The 25,034-nt window shown below is 50.9% G+C and overlaps 1 protein-coding gene across 4 annotated transcripts in view; it reads left to right on the plus strand.

Moving 5' to 3' along the window:
* The window catches only part of SAFB2 (scaffold attachment factor B2), a 39,059-nt gene extending 16,788 nt beyond the window's left edge, over positions 1-22,271 (plus strand). Inside the window, exons 11-21 of one of the 4 annotated variants that reach the window (XM_068537202.1) lie at positions 33-145; positions 4,309-4,439; positions 5,743-5,834; positions 8,628-8,764; positions 10,175-10,465; positions 11,466-11,606; positions 12,785-12,827; positions 14,166-14,296; positions 15,937-16,049; positions 16,196-16,262; positions 16,553-16,953. In XM_068537202.1, coding sequence (XP_068393303.1) covers positions 33-145; positions 4,309-4,439; positions 5,743-5,834; positions 8,628-8,764; positions 10,175-10,465; positions 11,466-11,606; positions 12,785-12,827; positions 14,166-14,296; positions 15,937-16,049; positions 16,196-16,262; positions 16,553-16,703 — 1,410 coding nt within the window. In that variant the 3' untranslated portion in view covers positions 16,704-16,953. The other 3 variants (XM_068537205.1, XM_068537204.1, XM_068537203.1) reach the window with 3 other exon arrangements.
* The last annotated feature ends 2,763 nt before the right edge of the window (positions 22,272-25,034 follow it).

Raw genomic sequence — 25,034 nt, forward strand, 5'->3', positions numbered from 1 at the left:
CCTAACCTGTTTCTGTCTGTGTTGTGTTTTAGGCCAAAAACGAACCTGCTGGGAAAAAGCTGTCTGACAGAAAAGAGTGTGAAGTGAAGAAGGAAAAATTGTCTAATGTTGACAGACATCATTCTGTGGAGATCAAAGTTGAAAAGTAAAGTGCTTTTTTAAAACCTTTCCCTTCAGAGGAGGGCAGGTGGCAGCCGCGGGGTCACCAGCTCCTTATTTAAATCTTGGGTGGTTTTTGGCATCTTGCTGCCACTTAGTATTTATGTCCAAGCAAGTTAGTAATCTGTTGAAAAAATAACACAGACTGAAAGATGTTTGAACAACACGGGTTTGAACTGCTCAGGTCCGCTCACACGGGCAGTTTTTTCAGGAGTAAATACTACAGTACTACAGGTGCAGAGTTGGTTGAACCTGCAGGTGTGGAACCGCGGATAGGGAGAGCCGATCATGAAGTTACATGTGGATTTTCGACTGTGGAGGGTCGGCACCCCAATCCCCATGCTTTTCAAGGGTCAGCTGTGTTTTTACTTCATTCTTGGCATTCTGAGCCCTTGCGTGGCCTCTCAAACCTTGGAATCATTTCCTGGTCCACATTGATCTTTGTGCAGTTCTTGTATTTTATCACAGCAACTGCAGAAGCCCAGTTTTGCAAAGACAGTTTCATCCAAAGGAATGTAGCCTGATCTAATATTGAAACGAGTGACCACAAGCTAGTAGTTCACGTGTTGTCTGGCAGATAGCGAGTATTTCTTTGTTTCCCTCAGAAATTTAAGATATCCCAGGGTAGTTGTGAGTTCACCCATCCTGGTGTACCTTGGCACCATAGTTTGGGAACCAGAGGTCTGAGAGACTACCTTTATAAAGGAGGTGATTTGCATCTTTAATCAAGATGAAAACAGGGACAGATCTTTCAAAGCAAGCATTCCCTATTGATACTTTTACCAAAATTGTAGGTTTATCTTTTTTGAGAAGGTAGACTTTGTTGACGGGCTTGACAGGGTGCTATTCTCAGAATGCACAGTTTATGTTGAGTTTGTATTGTCGGCACAGGTTATTTTCATTTCTAGGTCCACTCACACCCTAAAAATTGAATCTTTTGCTGAGAATGTCAGTCTCACAGTCATTCTGTTTTTCTGGGTTTTTTTTTTTTTTTTAATTTTTTTTTAAGTACATATATTTTTTTAAAATTAATTAATTAATTAATTTATTTTTGGCTGTGTTGGGTCTTCGCTTCTGTGCGAGGGCTTTCTCTAGTTGTGGCAAGTGGGGGCCACTCTTCATCGAGGTGCGCGGGCCTCTCACTGTCGCGGCCTCTCTTGTCGTGGAGCGCAGGCTCCAGACGCGCAGGCTCAGTAGTTGTGGCTCACGGGCCTAGTCGCTCCGCGGCATGTGGGATCTTCCCAGACCAGGGCTCGAACCCGTGTGCCCTGCATTGGCAGGCGGATTCTCAACCACTGCGCCACCAGGGAAGCCCCTTTTTTTTTTAATGTAAGAAAATTTATAGTTAAATAAACATGACTGTGGGCATTACATTCATAAGTTAAACTTGGTTTTTAAAGATGTACTTGTCCATCTTCGTTGTAGCCAAATTGGAATTTGTAAACCCAGGAGAAATGCATGTCAGATTAGCTTTTTTGTATTTAAGGGTGAGAACGTAATTTTATTGGCAGCTTCTCCAAAGAGACACATCCTATTGGTAGTGCTAAAAACCTGTACTGGGGGAACATGGGGAGCTGTTGGGAGTTCCTGGTATTCTTAGCACCTCGAGATGCATTTCATATGTTGATTTTCTGATCGCAAAAGTGATACATGTTTATGTGGAAAGGAAGGGGATGTAATCACTAGTTAGCGTCTGTGGTTTCCGCAGCCCCTGGAACGATGCTGTGAGGTCTGTGCTCTGTGTGGAAGGAGAGACAGCTCAGAAAGGAGCAGCGCCGGGCCTGAGGCGAGCAGGGGGTGGCTACCCCCAGTGCAGGGCTGCTTAACTGGGTGATGAGCTTAAAATGAAACCACACTGCTTTCAAGTGGTTTGTGTAGGAGGCTGAGCATTTTAAAGTTCGTTTTTAATCTTACTCTCTTCTTCAGTGAACACCCTCATTTGACCTTTTGTGGGTTTTTTTTTTTTGGCTGCATTGGGTCTTCGTTGCTGTGTGGGCTTTCTCCAGTTGCGGCGAGCGGGGGCTACCCTTCGTTGTGGTGCGTGGGCTTCTCATTGCGGTGGCTTCTCTTACTGCGGAGCACAGGCTCTAGGCGCGTGAGCTTCAGTAGATGTAGCACACAGGCTCAGTAGTTATGGCTCACAGGCTCTAGAGCTCAAGGCTCAGTAGTTGTGGCACATGGGCTTACTTGCTCCGCGGCATGTGGGATCTTCCTGGACCAGGGCTCGAACCTGTGTCCCCTGCATTGGCAAGGGGATTCTTAACCACTGCACCACTGGGAATATCCCTGACTTTTCGTTTTTAAGAATTTCTAGGTTTGGTAGTCAGCCTAAGTGACATAGAGAAGCTTTTCCTAAAGAGGTTGCTTGTCTTGGATGAGTTTTTATTTAATTGCCATTTGGAAAGCACACACAGATGTCAAGCATAATCCCACTACCCAGGGCTGACACTTGCGGTATCTATTCCTTTGGTCTTTTTTTCCTACATATAATATTTTTTAGACATTGCTTTTTAGGGAATTCCCTGGCAGTCTAGTGGTTAGGACTCTGTGCTTTCACTGCCGAGGGCCCAGGTTCAATCCCTGGTTGGGGAATTAAGATCCCATAAGCTGTGTGGTGCAGCAAAAAAAAAAGAAAGAAATTGGTTTTTAACTTAATTAGTGTTATCAAGAAGTCCATTTGTGTCTAGGAGGTGCCGTGTGAGTCCGGAACAAGTAGGAAGGGTCTCCTTTCAAGACATTTTGTAAGGCTACTGGGAGGGAGAAGGTGCCGCCCCGGAACAGTGGAAAAGTCACGTCAGAGATGGTGTCCGGGGCTTTATTTGCAGTCAGGTAGTGAGCGGAAGCAGTCTCTAATCTGTCAGAAGAGAACCGGGTAAATAACAGTGGGCTGTGGTGCCAGCAGTCGAAAGGACCCAGATCTGTGCGTGTGTCCACACAGCCCAACCTGCAGGGCACGCGGTGAAAGGCATTGTAGAGCAGCACACGAGGACCATCCTGCTGTGTCAGTCTTAAGAAATCTAGAGCATCACTGTAGGGCGTCATGGTTACGGGAATATGTGAGTGAAGCCAGGAGAGGCGGAGCCTCACGATTGACAGTAAAGGCACTGGTGGTGGCTGTCACAGGGATGGAGACTGTCACAGGGACGGCTGTATCTAGAGTGTTTTGTGTTGTAAAGGGAAAGCAGTATGTTACAAACATTTACAGTTTTCAGTTCTGATAGACACCATCAATTATTATTTTGTTTCATTTTGAAACTGAATATTTCTCAAAATAAATAGTTTTAAAGCTTCATGCTGTGGAAGTTTAGGAGGGAGGAAGTGTGAGCTGAGGGGCATCTGGGAGAGGTTTCCTCGGGCATCCTGAGCTCTGCCTGGGTAGTGGGAAGAGAGGGCAGGAGGTGCTTGTTAGCGGACCCCATAGGACCTGGCTTTCCCATCCTGGACCCTGGCACGCAGTGGGCATTTTGTCAGTGTGGAGTTTAACTGCCGGGGACAAACAGCAGTAGGGAATGTGGGAGACACGTTTGAATGGCAGCGACGATTTGTTTGACTGCTTAGCATGAAACTGCCTTCAGTTGAAATGGCACTAACAGTTTCCACATTTGCTGGCACCTCACGTGCCATTTTGCCTCCCCCAAAGCGTGCAGAAATTACCAGGTGCGGTGGGGGGGGTGGTGGTCTGGGTGAGTGGCCCAGGGCTTCCTGCAGCAGGCACCGCCCCTCCTTGTACTGTACCTCCAATCTGTTTTACACTCTGCTTTTTGGAAAAAGTGTTTTTCCCTATAAAACTTAAAAGTAATATTCCACACATACAAGAAGAAACATTTGAAGTTAGTTTTTAACAAGCTTTCCTATGTAATTGGAGTGTTCCTCATGTCTGCTTCTGGGCCTGTTTACGCACTGGTACATCTGGCATTTTGGGAAGACACCCCACGAGCCTGTAGTTTCATCCAGCATGTTTCTAGATGTGGCAGGTAACTTAAGTGGGAAGGGGTGTATCTAAAGAGGGTATTATCATTACCACAGTTTTTAAATAATTTTTTCCCTCCAGCTGGCAGCGGGCGGGTTTGCTTTGTGTGGAAGTCTGAGTGTGAGCTACTCTTGTGAGAATCTCAGGGCCTCAAGTGTGATCACCATGTTTCTAAACAGAACTGTAATTAAGAAGGAAGAGAAGATGGAGAAGAAGGAGGAAAGAAAACCTGAAAACATTAAAAAGGAAGAAAAAGATGAAGATGAGCTGAAACCAGGAGCAGCCAATCGGTCCCGAGTCACCAGATCAGGTGATGAGAGTCTGTGGAGTGTTCACGAGAAGGGAAGAGGCGGCGAGGGCAGCAGGCGGGTTGCATGGAGTGAGGGCCCGGCAGGCTCGGTGCCTTTGCTGAGCTGTGCTGTGTGCAGGAAGCTCTTAGAGGACAGAGCTTCCGGTGATGAAATGGCCAAAAGGGGTTTCTCCGCAACATCAGAAATCTGTAGTTTTTCTGGTCGGGATCTGTGTTTATTGGTGGCCCAGTGACCTGGGTGTTGGCTTCTCCTGAGTCTCCGGTAGAATAGAACGTGGGATTTGCAAGAGCAAGGTATCCTGGTTCCTGTGACTAATTCCATGCAGTTCTGCACGTATGTCATTGAGTTTTCCCTGCATTTATGTTAAAACCAGATATAGTAAAAAAAAAAAAAAAAAGAAAAAAAAATGTAGAGAAAACTAAAACCTCAGAGCATCTATACCCAGTGTAAAAGTTTATTGTGCAATGCACCTTCAGGTTTGCATGAGACCCCACAGAAAGTTTTGTGGAAAAAAGTGAAACCAGTGCGTTCCCCCCACACACACGCCCTCCACCCCCCATAAAACAGAAACAACCCAGCCATCTGGAACCTTGGAATTTGGTACGGCACATTACAAGTTACATCTCAAGTGTTTGGGGTAATTTACCAGCAGTCTCAAGAGGAACGTGTTTTTAAAATGTTCCTCCAGTATTGTAAATCTCCCTAAATCAGTAATTGTTCTGGTTGTTAGAGCCTGCTTTTCGTGTCATTGAGGGGAAAATCAGTTTGGAAGCCTTTATTGCGGTAGATGAATGAGGGGAGCCCACCTGTCTGGCGGGGCCCTCCGAGCTGGCGGGCCGTGTCTGACTCAGCATAGGGGCCTGGGTTCTGCAGAGCTTTCCAGAACGTGTGGGAGGAATGCACGTTGAAGTGCATGATCCCTGGAGCCACCGGGGTTTAGCTTGGGGGTGAAGGAGGCCCGGGGGCGAAGGAGGCCCGAGCGTGGGACGTGTTTGTGCCCACGTTGCAGAATGCAGTTTAATTCCCGTTTATGCTGTAAGGTGTGAACAGATCATGCCACTTCATTCCAGACGAGCAAAGGCCTGTCGGGGTGCCCCGTCCACCTCAGACCCGCTGTTGCCATGTGGGTATCACTGACTTCACGTCACAGAGGGGAGAGAGATGGGGCGCCGAGGCTCCAGAGCTTATCAGCAGTCATTGGAGGGTGCGTCCAGAGCACCTGGTCGGCGGGGCTGCTGCCTGCGGTCAGGAGCGGGGAGGGTGTCAGCATGATTTCATAAGTGGCTGTGTTTTCTCCTGAAGGAAGCAGAGGCATGGAACGAACAGTCGTGATGGATAAATCGAAAGGGGAACCTGTCATTAGTGTGAAAACCACAAGCAGGTCAAAAGAGAGAGTAAGTATCGCTTCTGCCCTCTCAAGTCTGGCTGGTTCTGATGGTGGTTTAACAACGACTCTGATCTGCGGTATGAGAACAACGTTGTTTCACCTTTGAAATGTTAAGAAAAAGCACTCAAAAGGCGTATTAACTATTTAGAGTATATGTACAGACACAAACTAGGTTCTGAAACTTACTTCAAAACAATACTTAACCATGTTTGCTCCCTGTAAATTTGTTGACCCTTTGCCAGTCCTGTTAGGTTATACTGTTTTCTAGAAGGAGAATTGATTCACAAATTGGATGGAATGGGCAAGACCCAGGGCTTGTCAAGTTGAAGGCAGGTTCTACTCTTTGGTTAATCTAATAGTACTTTATTCATTTTCTTTAGTTTTTCTAGTCTCCTATTAAATTAACCAAAAAGAAAAGTAGAGTCCACCCTAAAACTGTCTTCCATGTTATCAAAGAATGAGCTCCATTGCTTCTGTGGTCCATGCTGCTGGACAAGCTAGTTGCTTGTCCATTTTGCTTCTTCTACTCTGGAAAACAAAACCAGCTGCATCCAGCTTGAAGGTTCTAACTAAAAGGTTAACGAGGAGAGTAGTGCTGTGTTAGTGAGTGCAGAGCTAACAGTATTCATCCAAGAACACTTTGTGGTCTTGAGACTTAATTTTGGAATGAACATTTGGGTTCTATAAAGCAGCAGTTCCTAATGCTGTTTTTCCTCTGGGCTATAGGAAAATCATAAAATACAGAGAAGTCTAGAGAAGAAAACCCAAAAAGGCCTATAATTTTACCACCCAAATAACTCTGATGTTAAAATAGTAAGTAATAGTGCAGGCCTGATTAGAACATACACGTGGTATAGGAAGATACAAGGTAAGCGAAGCAGAAGCCTGTGCTCTGCATGGGCTCCCCTCAAAGGGCATTACACATGCGGCACACGTGTCTACACTCAGAAACACCATGGGGAAAGGGTCTTCCCATAACTTGCTGCTGTACACCTCTTTGTATGTGATGTCTTGGAGAGCTTTGTGTATTGAGACATACAGTTCTGCTTTTAAAAAAAATTTTTTTAAATTTGAAATAATTACAGATTCACAGGAAATTGAGGCCCAGGAACCCATCACCTGGTTTCATCCAGTGGTTCTGTCTCGTGTAACTGTGTAGCACAGTCACAGAGCCAGGAGGGTGGCATAGGGGGTGTGAACAGTGCTAGGACATTTTGTCACCCATGTAGATTTGTGTCCCATCACCACAATCCAGATGCAGAACTAGTCCATCAGCACAAAGATCTCCTCCTTGGTATCCCTTTATTGTCACACCCACCCCACCAGCCCATCCCCAGCACTGGGAAACCTCTAACCTGTCTTACATCACCAGCATGTTGTTGTTGTGAGGAAGTGTATAAATGGAACCATGCAACCGTGACCTTGAGATGGGCCATTTCCCTCAGCGTGATGTCCCTGAAATCCATCCAGGTGGTGGTGTGTGTCCTTTTCCTTGTAAAGCTCATATCATTCAGCTTACGGATGCACCTTGATCATTTTTAACCAGTTCCCTGGTGATGGACACTTGGTTGTTTCCACATCCCCTATTGAAAATGGCTGCAGTGCAACATTCACGTGCACGCCTCTTGGCAGTGCTAGTCCAAAGCCGCCAGGACGTTGTTCGTTGTGATAGATACTATCAGAGTGCCCTTCAGAAAGCTTATGGAGGATACTTAGGTTCACTGAGTGCATAGCGTGTGCTGGGCCACTAGGAAGTGGCCGAGGCCAGGCTGTGAACTTGGAGAAGGATTCGGCACCTCCACTGCCATGCTGGCCTCCCCAGAAGATCACATCCGTACCTCGGAACACAGGGCATCTGCCCTTCCTCACTCCAGCTTGCAGTGTGTGATCAGACTCTCAACTCTGCCCATCTTGAGGGTAATGGCGATGCTTTGGGTTGCAGATCTGTCCCTGTAATGAGGGTGTCCTCTGTGTCCCCCTCCTTTGCCTGTCTTTCTTTTGGATTGCTTTGTCTTTCATTGATGTTTTTGCCCCTTAGTGAGTGAATTAAGAAAATAAGCTGAGGAGCTTTTTAAAAATGTCTCCCAGGCCCCCCTTCCCTGGAGATTCTGAGGTGGCGGGTCTGCAGGAGGCCCTGGGTTCTGAGCTACGTAAAAACTTCCTGGGAGAGTCTGCTTGTGGCCAGTTTGGGAGTCCCAGCCTTTGAGAGCCTCAGAAATAGGTATCGGCTGTCAGTGTTTCCTGCCTTCTCCCAGAAATGGAAGAGCATAGAAGTTGCCCACTGGTACTTTCTACCTTACTGGCAGTGCTGTTTTACATTCAGGTGCCTTTGGCTTGTTCTGTTTTGAGGCCACCTGCCTGAGGCCTGAGGCCTGAGCCAATAGCTCAGAAGTGAAAAACGCAGCCCCTCCTCCAGCTGTCTGTCTAGACAGCTAGCAGACAGCTGCTTCGACAGCTTCCCCACTGAACCAGGCGGTCGCTGCGGGCATCGAGTGCACATGCCCTGTGCCCCTGGGGAGCCTCGTTTTGCTTTAGATAATGCAGAGCGCTTGGCTCTGCTGCTGCAGAAAAACTGCTGAGGTTTCACCCCACTTTTTCTCTTCCATTAATGCCCTTTGAAAGCAAGACTCTCTAGCGGCGTAACTCAGATGGCGGTGTGAGGCGGCCTGTGCTGGGGCTTCCCTGTAAACCACGTGGGATTGAAGGATCTTAGTCTAGTCCAGATGTGCATACTCCACTTGGCGTCGTGCATCTGTTGTCAGCAGTTTCCTAACATTAATAAACCAATTTTGGTAAACAGAGCTCAAAGAGTCAGGATCGCAAATCGGAAAGCAAAGAGAAGAGAGACATCTTGTCCTTTGACAAAATCAAAGAGCAAAGGGAACGAGAGCGCCAGAGGCAGCGGGAACGGGAAATCCGAGAGACAGAGAGGCGGCGGTGAGTGGGGGCCGAGCGAGGCCGGCGGGTATGTGGTCTGCTCTTGGGAGGGTTGCTCTTCCAAACGAGTCGCCTGTGTGGCCTTGGCTCACTGGCCTCCTAGTGTGTTTGCTCTGAGACCGAAAGGCGGGGGGGTTACACCGGCCCGTGGTTGTCCCGTGACATCTCATCAGAGCCCGTTTCTGCTCAGCAGCATCTCCCTGGCTGCAGTTGCACCCTGGATCAGGTGGCAAGCAGACCCACGCCGCCTGTGGCTTTGGTAGAAGGGTCTCCAGGGTTGAGGCCTCAGTTTTCGCCGCCAAACCCTTCCACGTGAATTTGATCAACATGGCAGCCCAGGAACACGCTGGCCTGTTAGAGCTGTGATTCACATCTTCGCTCCTGAGACGTCTGCGTTTCGTGGCGTTTTCAGGCAGCAGCGGTCCCACAGCAATTCTGTGCCCCTTTGCTGAGGAGATGGTTTGTTGAAGCAGGCCTGTCACTTCCATTTGCGCTTTCTGCCATTTCACACCAGGATGTCTAGAGCTCCCTCGTCATTTTCCCTCAAACATTACCCAGTGAAGTTGTGATGCTGTAGTGTTCGGGAAACTTTCTTGAGCTAAAGCAGATCGTGTAGAAACTTCCCCAGTTTGCTTTTCCAAAACTGTGTGACTTCAGCCTCTGCATAATGGGGTTTAGCAAGTAAAAGTTTCTTGGTCTATTTGGAGATGTTTTGCTTCCAGTCGGCTTGCCCTTGGTTTGGACCCTTCCCAGGCACTGTGGGAGGGTGTGAAGAGAGCAGAACGGGGTTCCCCAGTCCCCGCTCAGCTCCTGGTGTGCGGTGGCTGATAAATGAGACCTCCGTCCCCTTCGCTGGTGACTGGCCTTCTCCTGTCCCCACACCTTCTTAGGTCCCTTCAAAATGACGTGCTCATTAAAAATACAGCCTTGTAGAGGGGAGGGGTGACAAAAAGGCAGTGTTGATTGTCCCTCTTCAGGGAAAGCTACTATCATCCGTGTCTCCAGGGTTTTCTCCGTGCCCAGCAGCTTCAGAGTAGCAATTATCCTTTGCTTTTCTTACTTTCCTGACCTTTATTTAGCTATGGCTTTGTTTTGGTGCTCTTTGAGCCAGGTCCTCCTGGTCTGGACCTGAGGCTCTGTGTCTGCTCGTCATCACGCCCTCCCTCCCAGCTCACCCCAGCTTTGCTGTTTGGAGAAAGGGAAAGTGTGGAGGTGGTGGTTTCTGGCCGATCGAGCAGCTTAGGGAGCCGGTTAGTGCCGCCTAGTAGCTGGCGGAGGGGCAGCCAGGCCCGGGGCGAGCCAGTTCACATCCGGGAGCTGGAAGGCTCCAGGCTCCTTCGGAGGACGACGCCTTGATGGCCGGGCGCCACCACGTCGGGAAGTCACGGCAGCCTTCCTGTGTTCCCCCAGAGAGCGTGAGCAGCGTGAGAGGGAGCAGCGCCTGGACGCCCTCCACGAGGGGAAGGAGAAGGCTCGGCTGCAGCGGGAGCGCCTGCAGCTCGAGCGCCAGCGGCAGCGGCTGGAGCGGGAGCGGCTGGAGCGGGAGCGGCTGGAGCGGGAGCGCGAGCGCGTGGAGCGGGAGCGCCGGAAGGAGCAGGAGCGCATCCAGCGCGAGCGCGAGGAGCTGCGGCACCAGCAGGAACAGCTGCGCTACGAGCAGGAGCGGCGCTCGGTGCTCAGGAGGCCCTACGACGTGGGGCGGTAAGGCCCCCGCCCGGAGCGGGAGGAGGTGGTGCTTCCCCCTGACGTGGAAGGGGCCACCGCCGCTCCCGTCCACCTGAGCGTAGGGAGTTGGAGGTGTTTCAGGCAGAACCTGGGCCTCTGGACGCCTGGGCAGGGCTCCTTCCTGCCACCTCTGTGGCCAGTGCAGCGTTTTTTCCCCACCCAAGTTATTCTTCAGAGAATCTTGATCGTTGCCACTTGCTAAAGGGTTTGTGATGCTTTCGCCTAGGCTGCTGTCCCGTTATTCGCACTGTGGTTCCTGGTGGAGCGTGACCACTGTCTAGTGGGTAGGAGACAACCAAGCATGCGTTATGCCGCATCCACTGCTGTCTCTGTCAGGCTCGTGTGTCCTCCTAGAGGGAGAGGCACAGAGTTGGGTGCTGTGGAAAAGGAGATTGCCTTCCCAACTCAGAAAGTAGGTTTATTGCTCTCCAGCTTCTCTGAGCGGCTTAATTGACGGCCACCCATCACCCCACCACCCGTGAGCCTTATTTTTTGGTAAAAATCAGGAAGAAGATAATTGGGTACCGTCCCAAGTTGTATGTAGCTTGCCATCACCCGATCTAATTTCCTTCGCTTCTGCAGAAGCTCAGAGGGAGGTTCAGGTTAGCATAGCAGACGAGGAGGTGAGAATGTGGTGACTCGGAACCTCATTCCAGGAGAATCAAAGATTTCATTGCACTTGCATCTGAGTTCATGTGGGGATCAAGGTATTAACAGCCTTGTGACACAACTAGCTCACAGCAGTTCTTTTTTCAGGATTGTCAGATGAGAATGCCAGTATGCCTTTTGGCAGTTTGGGGGATTTTAATTTATCAAATCAAAGCAATAATGATTGAATGTTTAGAGATTAGCCCTGCGGGACATTTTAAATGGTACTGGGTCTGGAGAGAGAGCTCCCCTCCCCACTTCTGCCCTCTTTCTTTTTCCCCTCATTCTCTTTCATAAATGAAATTTGCATCCTTTTTAAAATAAACAGGCGAGATGACGCCTATTGGCCAGAGGGAAAGCGCATGGCCATGGAGGACAGATACCGCCCAGACTTCCCTCGGCCCGATCACCGTTTCCACGACTTTGACCACCGTGACCGGGGCCAGTACCAGGAGCACGTGGCCGACAGGTCAGTGCCCCGCCCCACTTCTACAGCAGTGATAGGTCTCCGTCTGTTTCTTAATGTCTGGTGCACTCGTGAGATTCCTACTGGGTGCCTTTGACCGTCACATGTGGGATTTAGAAACAGACCTTGAGCAGGACGTTGGGATCGGTGGTCATGTACGACATCCTGGCTTTGTCTAGGGGGAAGGCACCTCGGAGCACGTTTCATGCACTGTCCTCTTAGGACAGACGGGCCCTGGGAAGGACCTGAACCTCGGCTTCCCCCATGCTCAGCTCTCTTGGGGTGGCCCAGGGCTCTGGGCTTCACAGCTCCCTGGGGGGTCTCCACGGCCACACTTCCTCCCTGTCCCTCCCACCAGCACGAGCTGCTCTGGAGCGTGGGGCTTTGAGGAGGGTGTGGCCCGGCCTCCTTGTTCACACAGATGAGAAAGCAGTTTAGAGAAAGGCCGTGACCCGCCTGAGCCATCTGCAGGGGTCACTGACTGGCATGGGGTCGTGCCAGCCCACGTGAAGAGAGCTGACTGCGGAACGTTGCAGAGGTCTTGTTAGACCTGCTTTCTGTTTCGAGGGTCTGGGTGGGTTATGTTTTTTTGCCAGTGCCTTTTTAATGAAGATTATATCTCGTTTCTTAGAAAAGCAGCCCTTGATTTTTCCAGTTTAAGAATTCTCTCTTTAGGTTTCTCATCGTGCTCCCCTGAGCTACATATCCTTGAGCCATTTCACCGCTCATTAGCTCTGGGAAGGAAGAGTGGGGAAAGACAGGCTGAGAAGCCACTCCTTTAATTAATTATGGCTGCAATTGGTTTCAGATGTGGCGTGAGTCACCTGTGTTGGGTCAGACCAGAGGTTCGGGACCCGCCGAGGCTTTCTTATTACCTGGCTTGTCATCAGGCCACAGATAAATTATAGGCATTAGCTTCATGGTGTGGGTCTCTACTTCTGAGACCCCTCTAAGGATTTTAGTTCAGTAAAACCTTCGTTCCCACCTTCTTAGGATCCCACTTCACTCCGACCCCCAGAGAAAGCTGCGAGGCAGTTTTTTTTTCAGGCCAGTAAGTTACAGTTCTCATGTGGTAAAAGGGGACAAGTAGTACTCCAGTTGTGGAGCTCTTCTGTGTGGTTTGCAGCAGTGTTGTGTAGAGCCATCAGCTGCCTTTGCAATGAGACATTTCTTTTTTGCAGGAGGGAAGGTTCAAGGTCAGTGATGGGAGAGCGAGATGGGCAGGTGAGTAAAAGCCAGATAGCAGGCCAGGGGTGCGCCTGCTTCTGTGGGGTGGGCGGGGTGTGGAGATGTCAGTTCTGGCCGGTGAGTAGATGTGCACGGAATTGATCAGTTAGTGAGTCTGCGTTTTTTATTTTATTTGTTTATTTTATTTTATTTTATTTTTTGTCTGCATTGGGTCTTCATTGCTGCGAAGTAGCGGGGACTACTCTTCATTGCGGTGCGCAGGCTTCTCATTGTGGTGGCTTCTCTTGTGGAGCATGGGCTCTAGGTGCGCAGGCTTCAGTAGTTATGGTGCGTGGGCTCAGTAGCTGTGGCTCGCAGGCTCTAGAGCGCAGACTCAGTAGTTGTGGCACACAGGCTTAGTTGCTCCACGGCATGTGGGATCTTCCCGGACCAGGGCTGGAACCCGTGTCCCCTGCATTAGCAGGCAGATTCTTAACCACTGCGCCACTAGGGAAGTCTCGAGTCTGTGTTTTTTAAATAGGTAGGGCTTGTTTCTCATTTTATTCAGTAGAAACTAATTGAAGAGATACTTGGTTGCCGACTTGTTCGGAGTGCCTTCGAGTCTAGGCACTGTGGGATGCCCCAGATGGGGGCTTAGCGGCCTGGTAGGGGGTCATTTAGGTCATGTTTTGGGGCATTCCTCTGTGTTGGGTACTGGGATGGGTCCCCGTGTCTGATAGTCTGCAGGTTCCCTGTGAGAGGTGCCTAGGGTGTCAGTCAGAGAAGAGAGGAGGCCTCCACGAGAAAGGTGGGAGACGGCATCAGAATCATGGCTTTTTAAAATAGGGGTGCGGGTTTTGAGAGAGTGCTGTATTCTCTCTTGCTCCCCAGGTGTGCTGGCTTCCTGAGCACTGACTTGGTTGGCCAGGGGTACTAAGCCGTTCCTGCCTTCAGTACTTGCTTCCAGGCCTCCGCAGTACTATGAGCAGAGAGGGCTCTGAGGGCGCTGGCCTGACCTAGGGGTGTGGGGAGGGCCCTCCTGTGTCCAGCAAGGAGCAGGTGCCCTGACTCTTCAGGGAAGGCGGGTCTGAGTGACTCTTCTCAGTGGTCCCTGAAGCATGGGGCTATCCACGCTCACGGGTGGGAGGGCCCGCCGCTGGCCCTTTGTGTGGCACCAGGAATGGAGCTTTAGGGGCGCTCGGGGTTCTCAAGGAAGGGGTCAGGAAGTGTCCGAAGGGGCCTGGGCAGGTCCTCGTGGGTGGCTGGGGTGCTGAGCCACACCCCAGCACGCTGAGGCAGGGTCTGCAGGTTGCCGAGACCCAGGAGGTAGGCCTGCTGCAAGCTTGTCTGGGAGCCATGTGACTGGAGTCGCCCTGTCCCTCTTGTGCCTTCCAGCACTACTCAGACGACCGCCACGGCCACGGAGGACCACCAGAGCGCCATGGCCGCGACTCCCGAGACGGCTGGGGTGGCTACGGCTCCGACAAGAGGATGAGCGAGGGCCGGGGGCCGCCTCCTCCCCCCAGGTTAGCGTGCAGGCCACAGAGGGGCTGGGCATCACTGTCCTCGCCTGGTGACGGGTTGGCTTCTCTGAAAGTGAACCGGGCATGTGTACCTGTCAGGTCGCCTGGAACGGCCCCTCCTGGCCCTGTGTGGGCCCTGCCTGCTGAAGGCGGCAGCCCTGAAGCCGTCTAAGGCTTGTCCCCATCAGTAGTAGAGAAGCTTTACCCCACCCCACCCCCGAAGTTGTCTTTAGGTGTTTGTAAGGCGAGTGTCACAGCTACCACAAGTTTCTGCTGCACCTCTAGGTGGGTTTTCGGGTGTTGATCAAAAGACTGGAGTGCCAGTGTGACAGATGAGAGTGTTCCTTCCTGAGCGACCTGCTTAACACTGGGTCCTTTCATGCCTACCGTTTAGTCCTGTTTGTGCTAAATTTAAATGGGCGAGCTCCTGCCCTGACAGCAGGCTGCACTGTGCAGTGTCTCCATGTGACTGGGGGGCTGTCACCTGAGACCACAGGCGTTGCACGCACCGGGGTGCACTCACCCTTGCAGACAGGTGTGGGGGGTCTGCTGGCTTCCTGGTCCTGGGCCTTGGAGCAGTGGTCACCGGCGGGCAGTGCCCTCGTCCTTCCACACCCAGCCTGGGGCTGGGAGGCTTTCCTGTAGGCCTCCAGGGGCTGCTGTAGGCCTCCAGTGGGTACTGTGTTTGGATTTTCATCTCCCAGGGTTTCTGTCTGAAACCGTTTTTAAACAGCTTTTTTGAGATATAATTCACATGCTGTGCAGTTCACTCATTTAAAGTGTGCAATTTGATGGCTTTCAGTTAATTCATAGAGTTGTGCATCCATCACCACAATCCATTTCAGAGCATTTCCATCACCCCCAAAAGAAACCCCCATTAGCAGTCACTCCCCATCCCCCTGGCAACCACTAACCCACTTTCTGTCTCTCTGGATTTGCCTGTTCTGGATGTTTCACATGAGTTGGAATCGCACACTGTGTTGTGTTGCCTTTTATGTCTGGCTTCTCTCGCTGAGCATCGTGTTCTCAAGGTGCATCCTTGTTGTAGCGAGTGTCAGTGCTTCATTCCTTTTCAAGGCTGGTTAATATTCCAGTATGTGGATGGACCACGTTTTGTTTATCCATTCATTAGTTGATGGACGCTTTGGTGGTTTCCACTTTGGGGCTGTTACGGAATCATGCTGCTAAGAACATTGGTGTACGAGTTTTTGTGTAAATGCATGTTTACCGGTCTCTTGGTTAGATACCTCAGAGTGGAATCTCTGGGTCGTACGGTCGCTCTGTGTTTAACCTTTTAAGGAACCACTACACTCTTCTCCAACGAGGCTGCACCATTTTACATTCCCACCAGCCCAGTGTGAGAATCCCTGTTTCTGCACATCTTCACCAACACTCGTCCTTGTCTTTCAGATAATAGCCGTCCTAATGAGGGTGAGGTGGTTGTGACGTTAGCTGTGCTGAACACCTACTCGTGTGCTTACTGGCCGAGTGTGTATCTTTGGGGAGGTGTCTGTTTCCATTCTTTGCCCACTTCTCTCAGAAACCCTTGACAGTGGGGCGCGAGCCCCGAGAGCCCCCATGTCACAGCCTCACCTTAGAGGCACAGTGGGACCATCGTGTATCTGCCTTTCGTTTTGGCAAAGGGGTGGCCGTGACTGGGCGGAGCACAGCCAGAGGCTGGAGGAGCATCAGGAGCGCGCCTGGCCGGGTACAGTGGACGCGGGCACGGCGGGCCGAGAGCACTTGCGGTGGCAAGGTATGGGTTCACCCCTGCCTGCAGGTCGGGGGGGCCTCGCGGGGAGGGACAGCCACAGTCCCAGCATGCTCCAGAGGGCCAGCTTTTCCAGGGCTTCCAAGCACTTCCAAGAAGGGAGTGTTTGCACACTCTTTCTTCTCTTCCAGGTGGTGAGAGGGGCCTGTCTGGGCCCTCGGGGCCAGGGCATGTGGCAAGTCGGGGTGGAATATCGGGGTAAGAAGTACTGTCCGCGGATAAAATTGATTTGTTCCCACTTCTCACTTCCTCTCCCTTTTTGCATGCTTGATCCACTTTCGGGGTCGAATGCTTTTGAGAACAAACCCCAAAGCAGCTCTTGGCAACTTAACGCAGCTAACGCTCTTCCCCGGAATGCGACCCGTGGGTATGATTTTTCTCACCTGGAAAAAGCCAAGGGGCTCTAAAGGCCACAGAGCCCTATGCTGCAACGTGACACAGTGAGAACACAGGTGCTTCCGGGGCCAAACGTGTGCCTTTGTTCCTAGGCGAGGCGGCTTTGCACACGGCGGGCACGCCCAGGCTCACGTGGTGCCCTCCGGAGGCCTCGAGGGTGGAGGAGTGGCCGGCCAGGACCGGGGCAGCAGAGGCCCGCACCCCGCCCCCCACCCATACCCCCACTTCACCCGCCGCTACTAGAGCCCACCCACCCCGCGTGTCCTGGTAGGCAGATGTACTGTCGAGTCTCTTAGCCAGAGTTACCTTGAACTTGTGGAATCTTTTAAGAAACGGAAGCAAATCCTGCCACCGTGTTGTAGCTTAATACAATGTGAATCCACTTTTTTTTTCTTTTTTTTTTAATAAATGTGTTCCTGTTCTGCCATTTGTAAGACAAGGTTTCTGTTAACGAGGCATTCCATTTTCCGTTAATAAAAGTTTATGGTTCGCAGCCGTGTGTGTGTCTCAGTGGTGACAGAGCAGAGAGCAGTGTCAGCCCTCGGCGGCACCACTTTTGTTTGGGTAGCAGAGGCTGGCTCGTGTTCCTGAATTCTCACAGCTCCCAGTGAAGTGGGGCCGTGCACCTCCCCGTCTTACAGGTGAGGAAATGGCTGCAGGGTCAGATCATTTGCCCAGAGTCGCAGAGCTCGTAGGTGTGGCAGAGCTGGGATGGGAATTAGGAATTCTTCCCTGAGGGGAGGGGTGTGTGCATCGGGGGGCCCTGGGACCAGCACTTCACCTCTTCTGCTGGGGTGCCTGGGGGTGTCCAGCCAGCGGTGGTGTGCGGTTTGGGGGCCGGGCTGAGGGCCGGGGGTGGGGCAGCCCCTGCCTGGCGTGAGCCCAGCTATATCCCGTCCACCCGTTTTTCTGGAAATGCACGTTCATAGGTGAAATCTCGTTGCGATGATAAGCAGCAGCAGTCTTCTTCACTGAAGACCCCTGTCTGGCCAGAGGGGCCATCTCTCTTCCTCTGGAAGGATCATTGCTGCCCACGCAGAGCTGGTGTCGGGACAGGGACTGGGTGACTGCAGGCTTGTTGGGGCAGAAGAGGGGTCCAGCCCATCTCATGAATGAGGTGGCCTGGTGGCCGCAAGACCGACCTGGGGACCTGCGCAGGGCCTGCGGGCAAGAGGGACGCCGGTTTCCCGCGAATCTTAGCCCTGGGCCGGCGTGGTCTAGATCGGCGTGTGAAGAGTTAACCCATGTGCCGCCTGCTGGCAACCTGATTCCCTCCCTCCCCTCCGTAACTAGGACAGCCACCCCACAGGCCCCAGAACAATTGCCAATTCTCCTGGAGTCCCCTGTGTTCCTGCTGGGGTGTTTAGTTTGAAAAGAGCAATCTGAAAACCCTGCCCAGCTTGCCGAGGAAGCCCGAGCATGAAAGGCAGGCTGGCGCTGGTCCTCGAGTCCTGTCTGCTTGAATTGCCCAAATAAACACCTCATGCGCTTCCTTCACCGCAGGGGCTTTTTAGAGTCATGTTCCAATGACAGGTTGACAGGACAACGTCTCCATGGTGCAGTCGGGGCCAGTGTGGCATGTTTTCTCCTGCATGGAGAGCTTCATCTCCCCACCCTGCAAGCTAGTCTAGAAATTGGGGTCCGGGTGTCCCAAGTCGGCCAAGAGAAGCCAGATTCAGCTTGGGGTCGAGGGTGAGACCGGTTGTCAGATTTTGTCACAAGATAGGAGCAAATCGTGAAGTGCAGAGCCAGGGCTTGGCCAGGGCTTGACCAGGGCACTGCCGCCCAGCTGGCCCAAGGGGACCCCGGGAAGCGTGGAGAGTGCGGGCCAGTCCCACCGGACAGCCTGTGGGGAGAGACAAGCTGTTTCCTCATTAACTGGGCCGAACACCGGTCTCTGTTTTACATGGATACATAGGACAGCATTGATTGGCCAAGGCTGCCATAACTAAGCGCTACAGACTGGGTGATATAAACAATAGAAATTTATCCTCTCCCAGTTCCGGAGGCCAGGAGTGCTTGATCAGGTGTAAGCAGGCTGGGGGGCGGGCGGCAGGGCGGGGAGGGTAGGGAGGGGGATCTGTTGCAGGTCCTCTCCCAGACTCTGGTGACCGCTGGCAGTCTTTGGCATCCCTTGACTTGTAAATCCATCACCCCGTCTCTACCTCCTTCACCCAGCCTTCTCCCTGTGTGTGTATCTGCATCTGAATTTCAGACTGGATTTAGGGCCCACCCTACTAACCTCATTTGAACTTGATTACCTCTACAGGCCTTGTCTTCAAATACAGTCACATCCCAAGGTCCTGGGGGCCAGGACCTCAACATGTGAATTTGGAGGGGGACACAGTTTACAGTTTTCATACATACAGATTTTTCAGGAATGCAACTTCTGGATAAATTGAGGGAAAACGGCTTGTCGTTTAGTCCAGAACCTTACCAAGAGTTGTTCACTGTTTCTGTGAACAGACCTGCGGGGTCTAAAACACCTCCCCTGCTGCTTCTGTCCGAGATGAGCCGTCTGAATAGACCCATGCATCTGAGCCCTTCATCTTGTACGTGGTATAACCGGGGCTTGTGCCCCAGCGTTGACAGGCTAAATTAGCACTTACCAGACATTACTTTCTTTTCATTTCTTCTGCTTGTATCTGATAGAGCATCATATGGTTGGGTTGCTGGTTGTTTTTGTTTTTGTTTTTTTAACTGTGTGTCATTAGGTTATATTAGCTCAGATTTTTATTTCAGGAGAGAAAAGGGAGGTGGAAGAAAAGACTTGTTATAAAAAGTATCTGCTAATGGACACGGGTGGTTTCCACCTTTTGGCTCCTATGAATCATGCTGCTATAAAGACAAGTGTGCCTGTAGGTCTTTGCACAGCTGTTTTCTATTCTCCTGGGCGTATACCTGGGAGTGAAATTCCTGGCTTATATGGTAATTCTACGTTTAACTTTTGAGGAACCACCAGGGTGTTTTGCACAGCGGCTGCCCCATCTTACATTCCCACCAGCCCTGCACGAGGGTTCCAAGTGTCTCTACATCTTCACCAACACTTGTTTTTCTGGGTGTGTTTTTTTAAATAATAGCCATCCTAATGGGTGTGTAGTAGTATGGATAAACAAATTGTGGTCCAACCATACAGTGGAATATTAGCCTTCAAAAGGAAGGAGATTCTGACACCTGCTACAACAGGGATGAACCTTGACATGGTGCCTAGTAAGAGAAACCAGAAACAAGGACAAATACTGTCTGATTCCATTCATAGGAGGTCCCTAGAGGAGTCACATCCATAGAGACAGCAGGTGGATGGTGAGGGCTGGGGGAGGGGATGGGGAGTCAGTGTTCAATGGGGCAGAGCTTCAGTTTGGGGAGATGAGAAAGTTCTGGAGGTGGATGGTGGGGATGGTTGCAGGACAATGTGAATGTGCTTAATGCCACTGAACTGTGCACTTAAAAATGGTTAAGATAAGTTTTCTAAAAAATGTTATTGAAGTATAGTTGACTTACAATACTGTGTTTATTTCTGCTGTACAGCAAAGTGATTCAGTTACACATATATGTATACATTCTTTTTAAATATTCTTTTCCATTATGGTTCCTCACAGGATATTGAGTATAGTCCTTGTACTATACAGTAGGACCTTGTTGTTTATCCATCCTATATATAATAGTTTCCATCTGCTAACCCCAACTCCCAACCCACCCCTCCTCCCCTTGGCAACCACAAGTCTGTTCTCTATGTCTGTGAGTCTGTTCCTGTTGCGCAGATAGGTTCAGTTGTGGCATATTTTAGATTCCACATAAAAGTGATACCGTATATTTGTCTTTCTTTTTCTGACTTACTTAGTGTGATAGTCTCTAGGTCCATCCATGTTGTTGCTGCAGATGGCATTATTTCATTCTTTTTTATGGCTGAGTAATACTCCTTTGTGTATACATGTACCACATCTTCTTTATCCATTCATCTGTCAATGGGCATTTAGGTAGTTTCCCTGTCTTGGCTGTTGTGAATTGTGCTGCTGTGAACGAACATAGGGGTGCATGTATAAGATGGCAAATTTTTATGTTATGTGTATTTTGCCACAATTTTTAAAAAAATGTTTTAAAGGTTGAGGTGGGGGCTGTTCGGTGTCATAGGAGTGAGAGCCACTGGAGTAGCCTCGGGAGATGGCTTGGAATCCAACCTACCTGTCTGCCCATGGGGAGTTAGTAGTTCCTCCCTGCTTTGGCTTCCTTAACTGGAAGTATGATAGTATTTACCATAGAGGGTCTTTGCAAAGATTAAATTAGCTGATATACATAAAAAAGCTCAGAATTGCTCCTGGCATACAGTAAGCGCTCAGTGCATGTTGACAGGTCCTGGGAGGCCTGCAGGAAGAGGGCCTAGGGTGCTCTTGCTTTCTGCGAGACCTGTAAGATGTTTTGAGGCCTGGGGAGGAAGAGGTAAGAAACGATTGGCTCCAAAAATACAAAGAGGAAACTGCAACATCAGAATGAATACCTTATCAAATGTCTCCACAGTTACAAAAAATGTGTCAGCTTCATCAACTGCTAAATTTTGTATTCATAAAGATTTCATTACATTTCATAACAGCTCCTAGGTTAAATTTTCTCACTATGCAGGAATTCCCAAGCCTGCATGGTGATTGCCAGTCTCAAATTGCACACATTAACTCTTAGTTAAATTTCAAATGCAAGGGTCCAAAAAGGACTTTCGAGTTTTTAAAAGTACAGCCACAAAGTTGTCAGTTCGTGGGGATGTGGTGCTTTTTAACTGGTTTGCAGGTTGAGGGGCAGGGTCTCTACCGAGTTCTCCCAGTGCTGCCCCACCCCCATCCTCCAGAGGTTAGACCATCCCTACTTCGGTCACACGGTTCACAGGATGTGAACGGTGGGTTCGCATCCTAGCTCTTCTTCCTTCATTAGCTGTGTGTCCTTGGGAAAGTGACTTACCCCCTCTGAGCCCTCAGAGTTCTCATTTCTCAGCTGGGCATGATGCCTCCGCCCCAGGCAGATTTGATGGGTGACCATGTCAGGTCCAGCCTTGTGAGCTGGAGGCCTCATGGGGTCAGTGGGATGCCAGTTTCTCAGGAACGGTGATCTCCTCTCCCCAGAGTACTGCACTGATTTTAGGGTTTGAGAGTTTCACACAATACCTGCAAGAGAATTGGGTGTGTGTTTTCTCTGGCTGCCATAACAAATTCACACAAACTTCTTATCTCACAGTTCTGGAGGCCAGGAGTCCTCCAATTCAAGGTGTCTGCAGGGCTGGTCCCTTACGGAGGCTCTAGGAGAGCAATCTGATTCCCTGCCTTTTCCAGCTTCTTGAAGCTGCCCACATTCCTTGCCTCCTGGCCCCTTCCTCCATCTTCAGGACGAAGAGCGCATCTTTCTCATCCCTTTTCCAGAGTCACATCTCCCGCTGACTGTTAGGGAGCTGTTGGCCGAAACCACCCACCTTGGCTAGACCCACTCGCCCCAACTGTCTCACAACAGGGGGTCCACATAAGGAACATGGTGCCGCCTCTGAAAACTGGGAGAATTCGCGAGGGGCCAAAAGGATGGAGGAGACGCCAGCCCATAATATACCCTACCAACCACCCAGAATCCTTCTCGCTGGAATCCATCTTGGCTGAGAGATGCACGCGCCACCAGGAAGGACCATGAGTCGGACCAAATATGGGCCAAGCAAGATGATTGGCCAGAGACAACATGGGAACTAACCTCATTACCATAAAACCTGAGACTGGGGAGCCACGTGGCAGAGCAGTTCTCCCGCGTTCCCTTACCCTGCTGATCTCCACCCAGGCGCCCCTTCCCAATAAAGTCTTTTGCTTTGTCAGCATGTGTGCATCTCCTCGGACAATTCATTTCCGAGTTAGACAAGAGCCCACTCTCGGGCCCTGGAAGGAGTCCCCCTTCCTGCAACATGACCACAGTTGGGAAAGTTTCTCGGATGAGAACATTTTTGGGGAGAGGGGGCGTTATTTTGCCTAGCCCACTGGAGTGTGACCGAATCTGCGTTGGGTCACAGGTGTGACTACTGGCCAAGGAGGTGAGACATCGGTTACCTGTGGCCACAGAGACATCACACAGCACCGGAAACCCCAGACACGCCCAGTCGCAGCTTCTCTGGGAAGCAGAGTCCATTCCTGGGAAGGCCAAGCAGAGATGCAGGCTCAGAGCCCGAGAGAATCTGAGCCTCCCCACAGGTCCCTTCTTCTTGGCCACCCCAGGACGCAGGGAGCCCCAGACCGAGGTCACGTGTTGGTAAAGTGACAATTGCTTCGAGCAGCAATGAGCAAGCTGGACTCGGAGATCCCGGTCTACGTTACTTTGCGTGTGCGCCTAACCTTTAGAGTGGACCCCCAAGGTGACTTAATATGTCCCTGATACTGTCAGACCCATAACCAGGCTAGGTCACGGCCCCAGGGAAGGTTAAAGCAGTGCCAAGGCCCCCAAATCACTCCCAGAAAGGTGGGCACCCAGGAGGCTGCTGGGTTGTTACTGCACGTCCTCAAATCCACATCAGACGCAGCCGCCCCGTGTTTGCCTCTGGCGGCAAATATAGACACAGCAGAGACCACTTTGTACTACTGCACAAAGCACTGGGGGACCTGAGCTGCTTCCCCTTTCACAGAACTTCCAGGATGATGAGTGAACCAGGGTCCAGTGAGTTCAGCACAAGGTGGTGTGGGTGTGGCCATGGCTGACGGCTCTTTCTCCTCTTGCAGGTTGGGGCTCAGATCCTACCTCCTCCTCCAGGAGGTCCCCCCGACCACTCCCCTCCTACCTCATCATTGTCACACCAGTCTGTCCTCATAGCATATTGTCCACACCCTCCCGTGGAATGTACGCGTCACTGGGGCAGGCATTCATTCTCCCTCGTTCTCAGCTGTCTCTCCAGTGCCTGGAGTTTCAAAACATAGATTTTATTGTTACACAGGTGTAGTGAGGACAATGTAATGTACGCGTCACTGGGGCAGGAATGTACGCGTCACTGGGGCAGGCATTCATTCTCCCTCGTTCTCAGCTGTCTCTCCAGTGCCTGGAGTTTCAAAACATAGATTTTATGGTTGCACAGGTGTAGTGAGGACAACAGATCAAGAGATGACTGCTACGGAAAACTTTTTTTTTTGGTTACATTCCCCAAGAGGAGGGGGAGGGCAATCCATGCCAGGCAGGGCCACACAGAGAAGCACCAGGGTGAGTCAGAGGGAGGGGAAAATGTAGACCAGAGCCTTTAAAAAATATATATTTATTTATTTATTTATTTGGCTGCACCAGGTCTTAGTTGCAGCACGTGGGATCTTTTTAGTTACGGCATGTGGGCTCTTACTTGCAGCATGTGGGATATTAGTTCCCTGACCAGGGATCAGACCCAGGCCCCCTGCATTGGGAGAGCAGAGTCTTAACCACTGGACCACCAGGGAAGTCCCTGGACCAGGGCCTTTATTGTGGTTTCCATGGGAAGGAACAGGTGACGTGGGGATAAGCAGGCTTGGGATTGGGGCACCCCCGAGTGTGGGAGGGGGGGAGTTGGGGTGTGAGCTCTGGATTGGCTGGTTTGCATGTGAAAGGCACTCTAGGGGGACTTGTTTGCTGTCTCTGGGAATTAGCTGGCCCTGGGGGGGGGGGGCTGTCCCTCCAGGGTGAGTGAGGCCCCAGATGTCAAAGCATCAAAAACCAGAAAATAAAGACATGGTTAATACACCTGGAATGTGGTAGACACATAGTAAATGCTTATCGAATCTACAGACAGGAGAAAGAGAGAAAGAACACAAAAATTCTGTATCTTCAAGTTTTCAGAACATTTTATTCCTTGTCTGGCCTATTGGGTCTTACGGGGCCTGGCAGAAAATTCCCCTAGTTTAGAATGTCTGACGAGGACACCAAATCTTGTAGTGTCTTCAGTAAACACCAGGTGGCAGACGATCCCTGCTGAGATTGAGAGGGAGCACCGCAAAAGTTGGGACGTGTGCAGTAGTAAGGCTGCTGTTCCTGAGGAAGGACCAAGGAACACCTCTAGCAAGAGTTACCTGGGGGTGGAGGGAGGTGCTTGTTTATTTATCTTTAATTTTTAAAAAAATTTTTTGGCCGTGCCACGCAGCTTGCAGGATCTTAGTTCCCTGACCAGGGATTGAACCCGGGCCCTGGCAGTGAAAGCGCTGAGTCCTAACCACTGGACCACCAGGGAATTCCCCAGGAGGTCCTTGTTTAAAATGCAGGTTCCCAGGCCCCAACTCTGATCTACTGATCTGATTCAGGCCCTCCCTCCAGTCACTCCTGGGATGCTGGCGAGAAGAGGTTTCCAGGGGATCTTCACCGCGGCCCTGTCGGGGAGGCCCCCGTGCAGGCCAGGTGACTTATGTGAGACCAAGCCAGGCCGGAGAATAAATAATCCCAGCTCAGCCCTTCGCCACCTGGATGACCTTGAGCCCGTTACCTTGAACACCTGAGTTTTCTCATTGTAAAATGGGCAGGGGGATTTCTGAGGACACAAGGAGATGATGCATTTAAAGCGCTTTGCGGGACTTCCCTCGTGGTCCAGTGGTTAAGGCTCCGCGCTTCCACCGCAGG

This window comes from Eschrichtius robustus, chromosome 2 (genome assembly GCF_028021215.1).
Source record: "Eschrichtius robustus isolate mEscRob2 chromosome 2, mEscRob2.pri, whole genome shotgun sequence".
NCBI lineage: Eukaryota > Metazoa > Chordata > Mammalia > Artiodactyla > Eschrichtiidae > Eschrichtius > Eschrichtius robustus.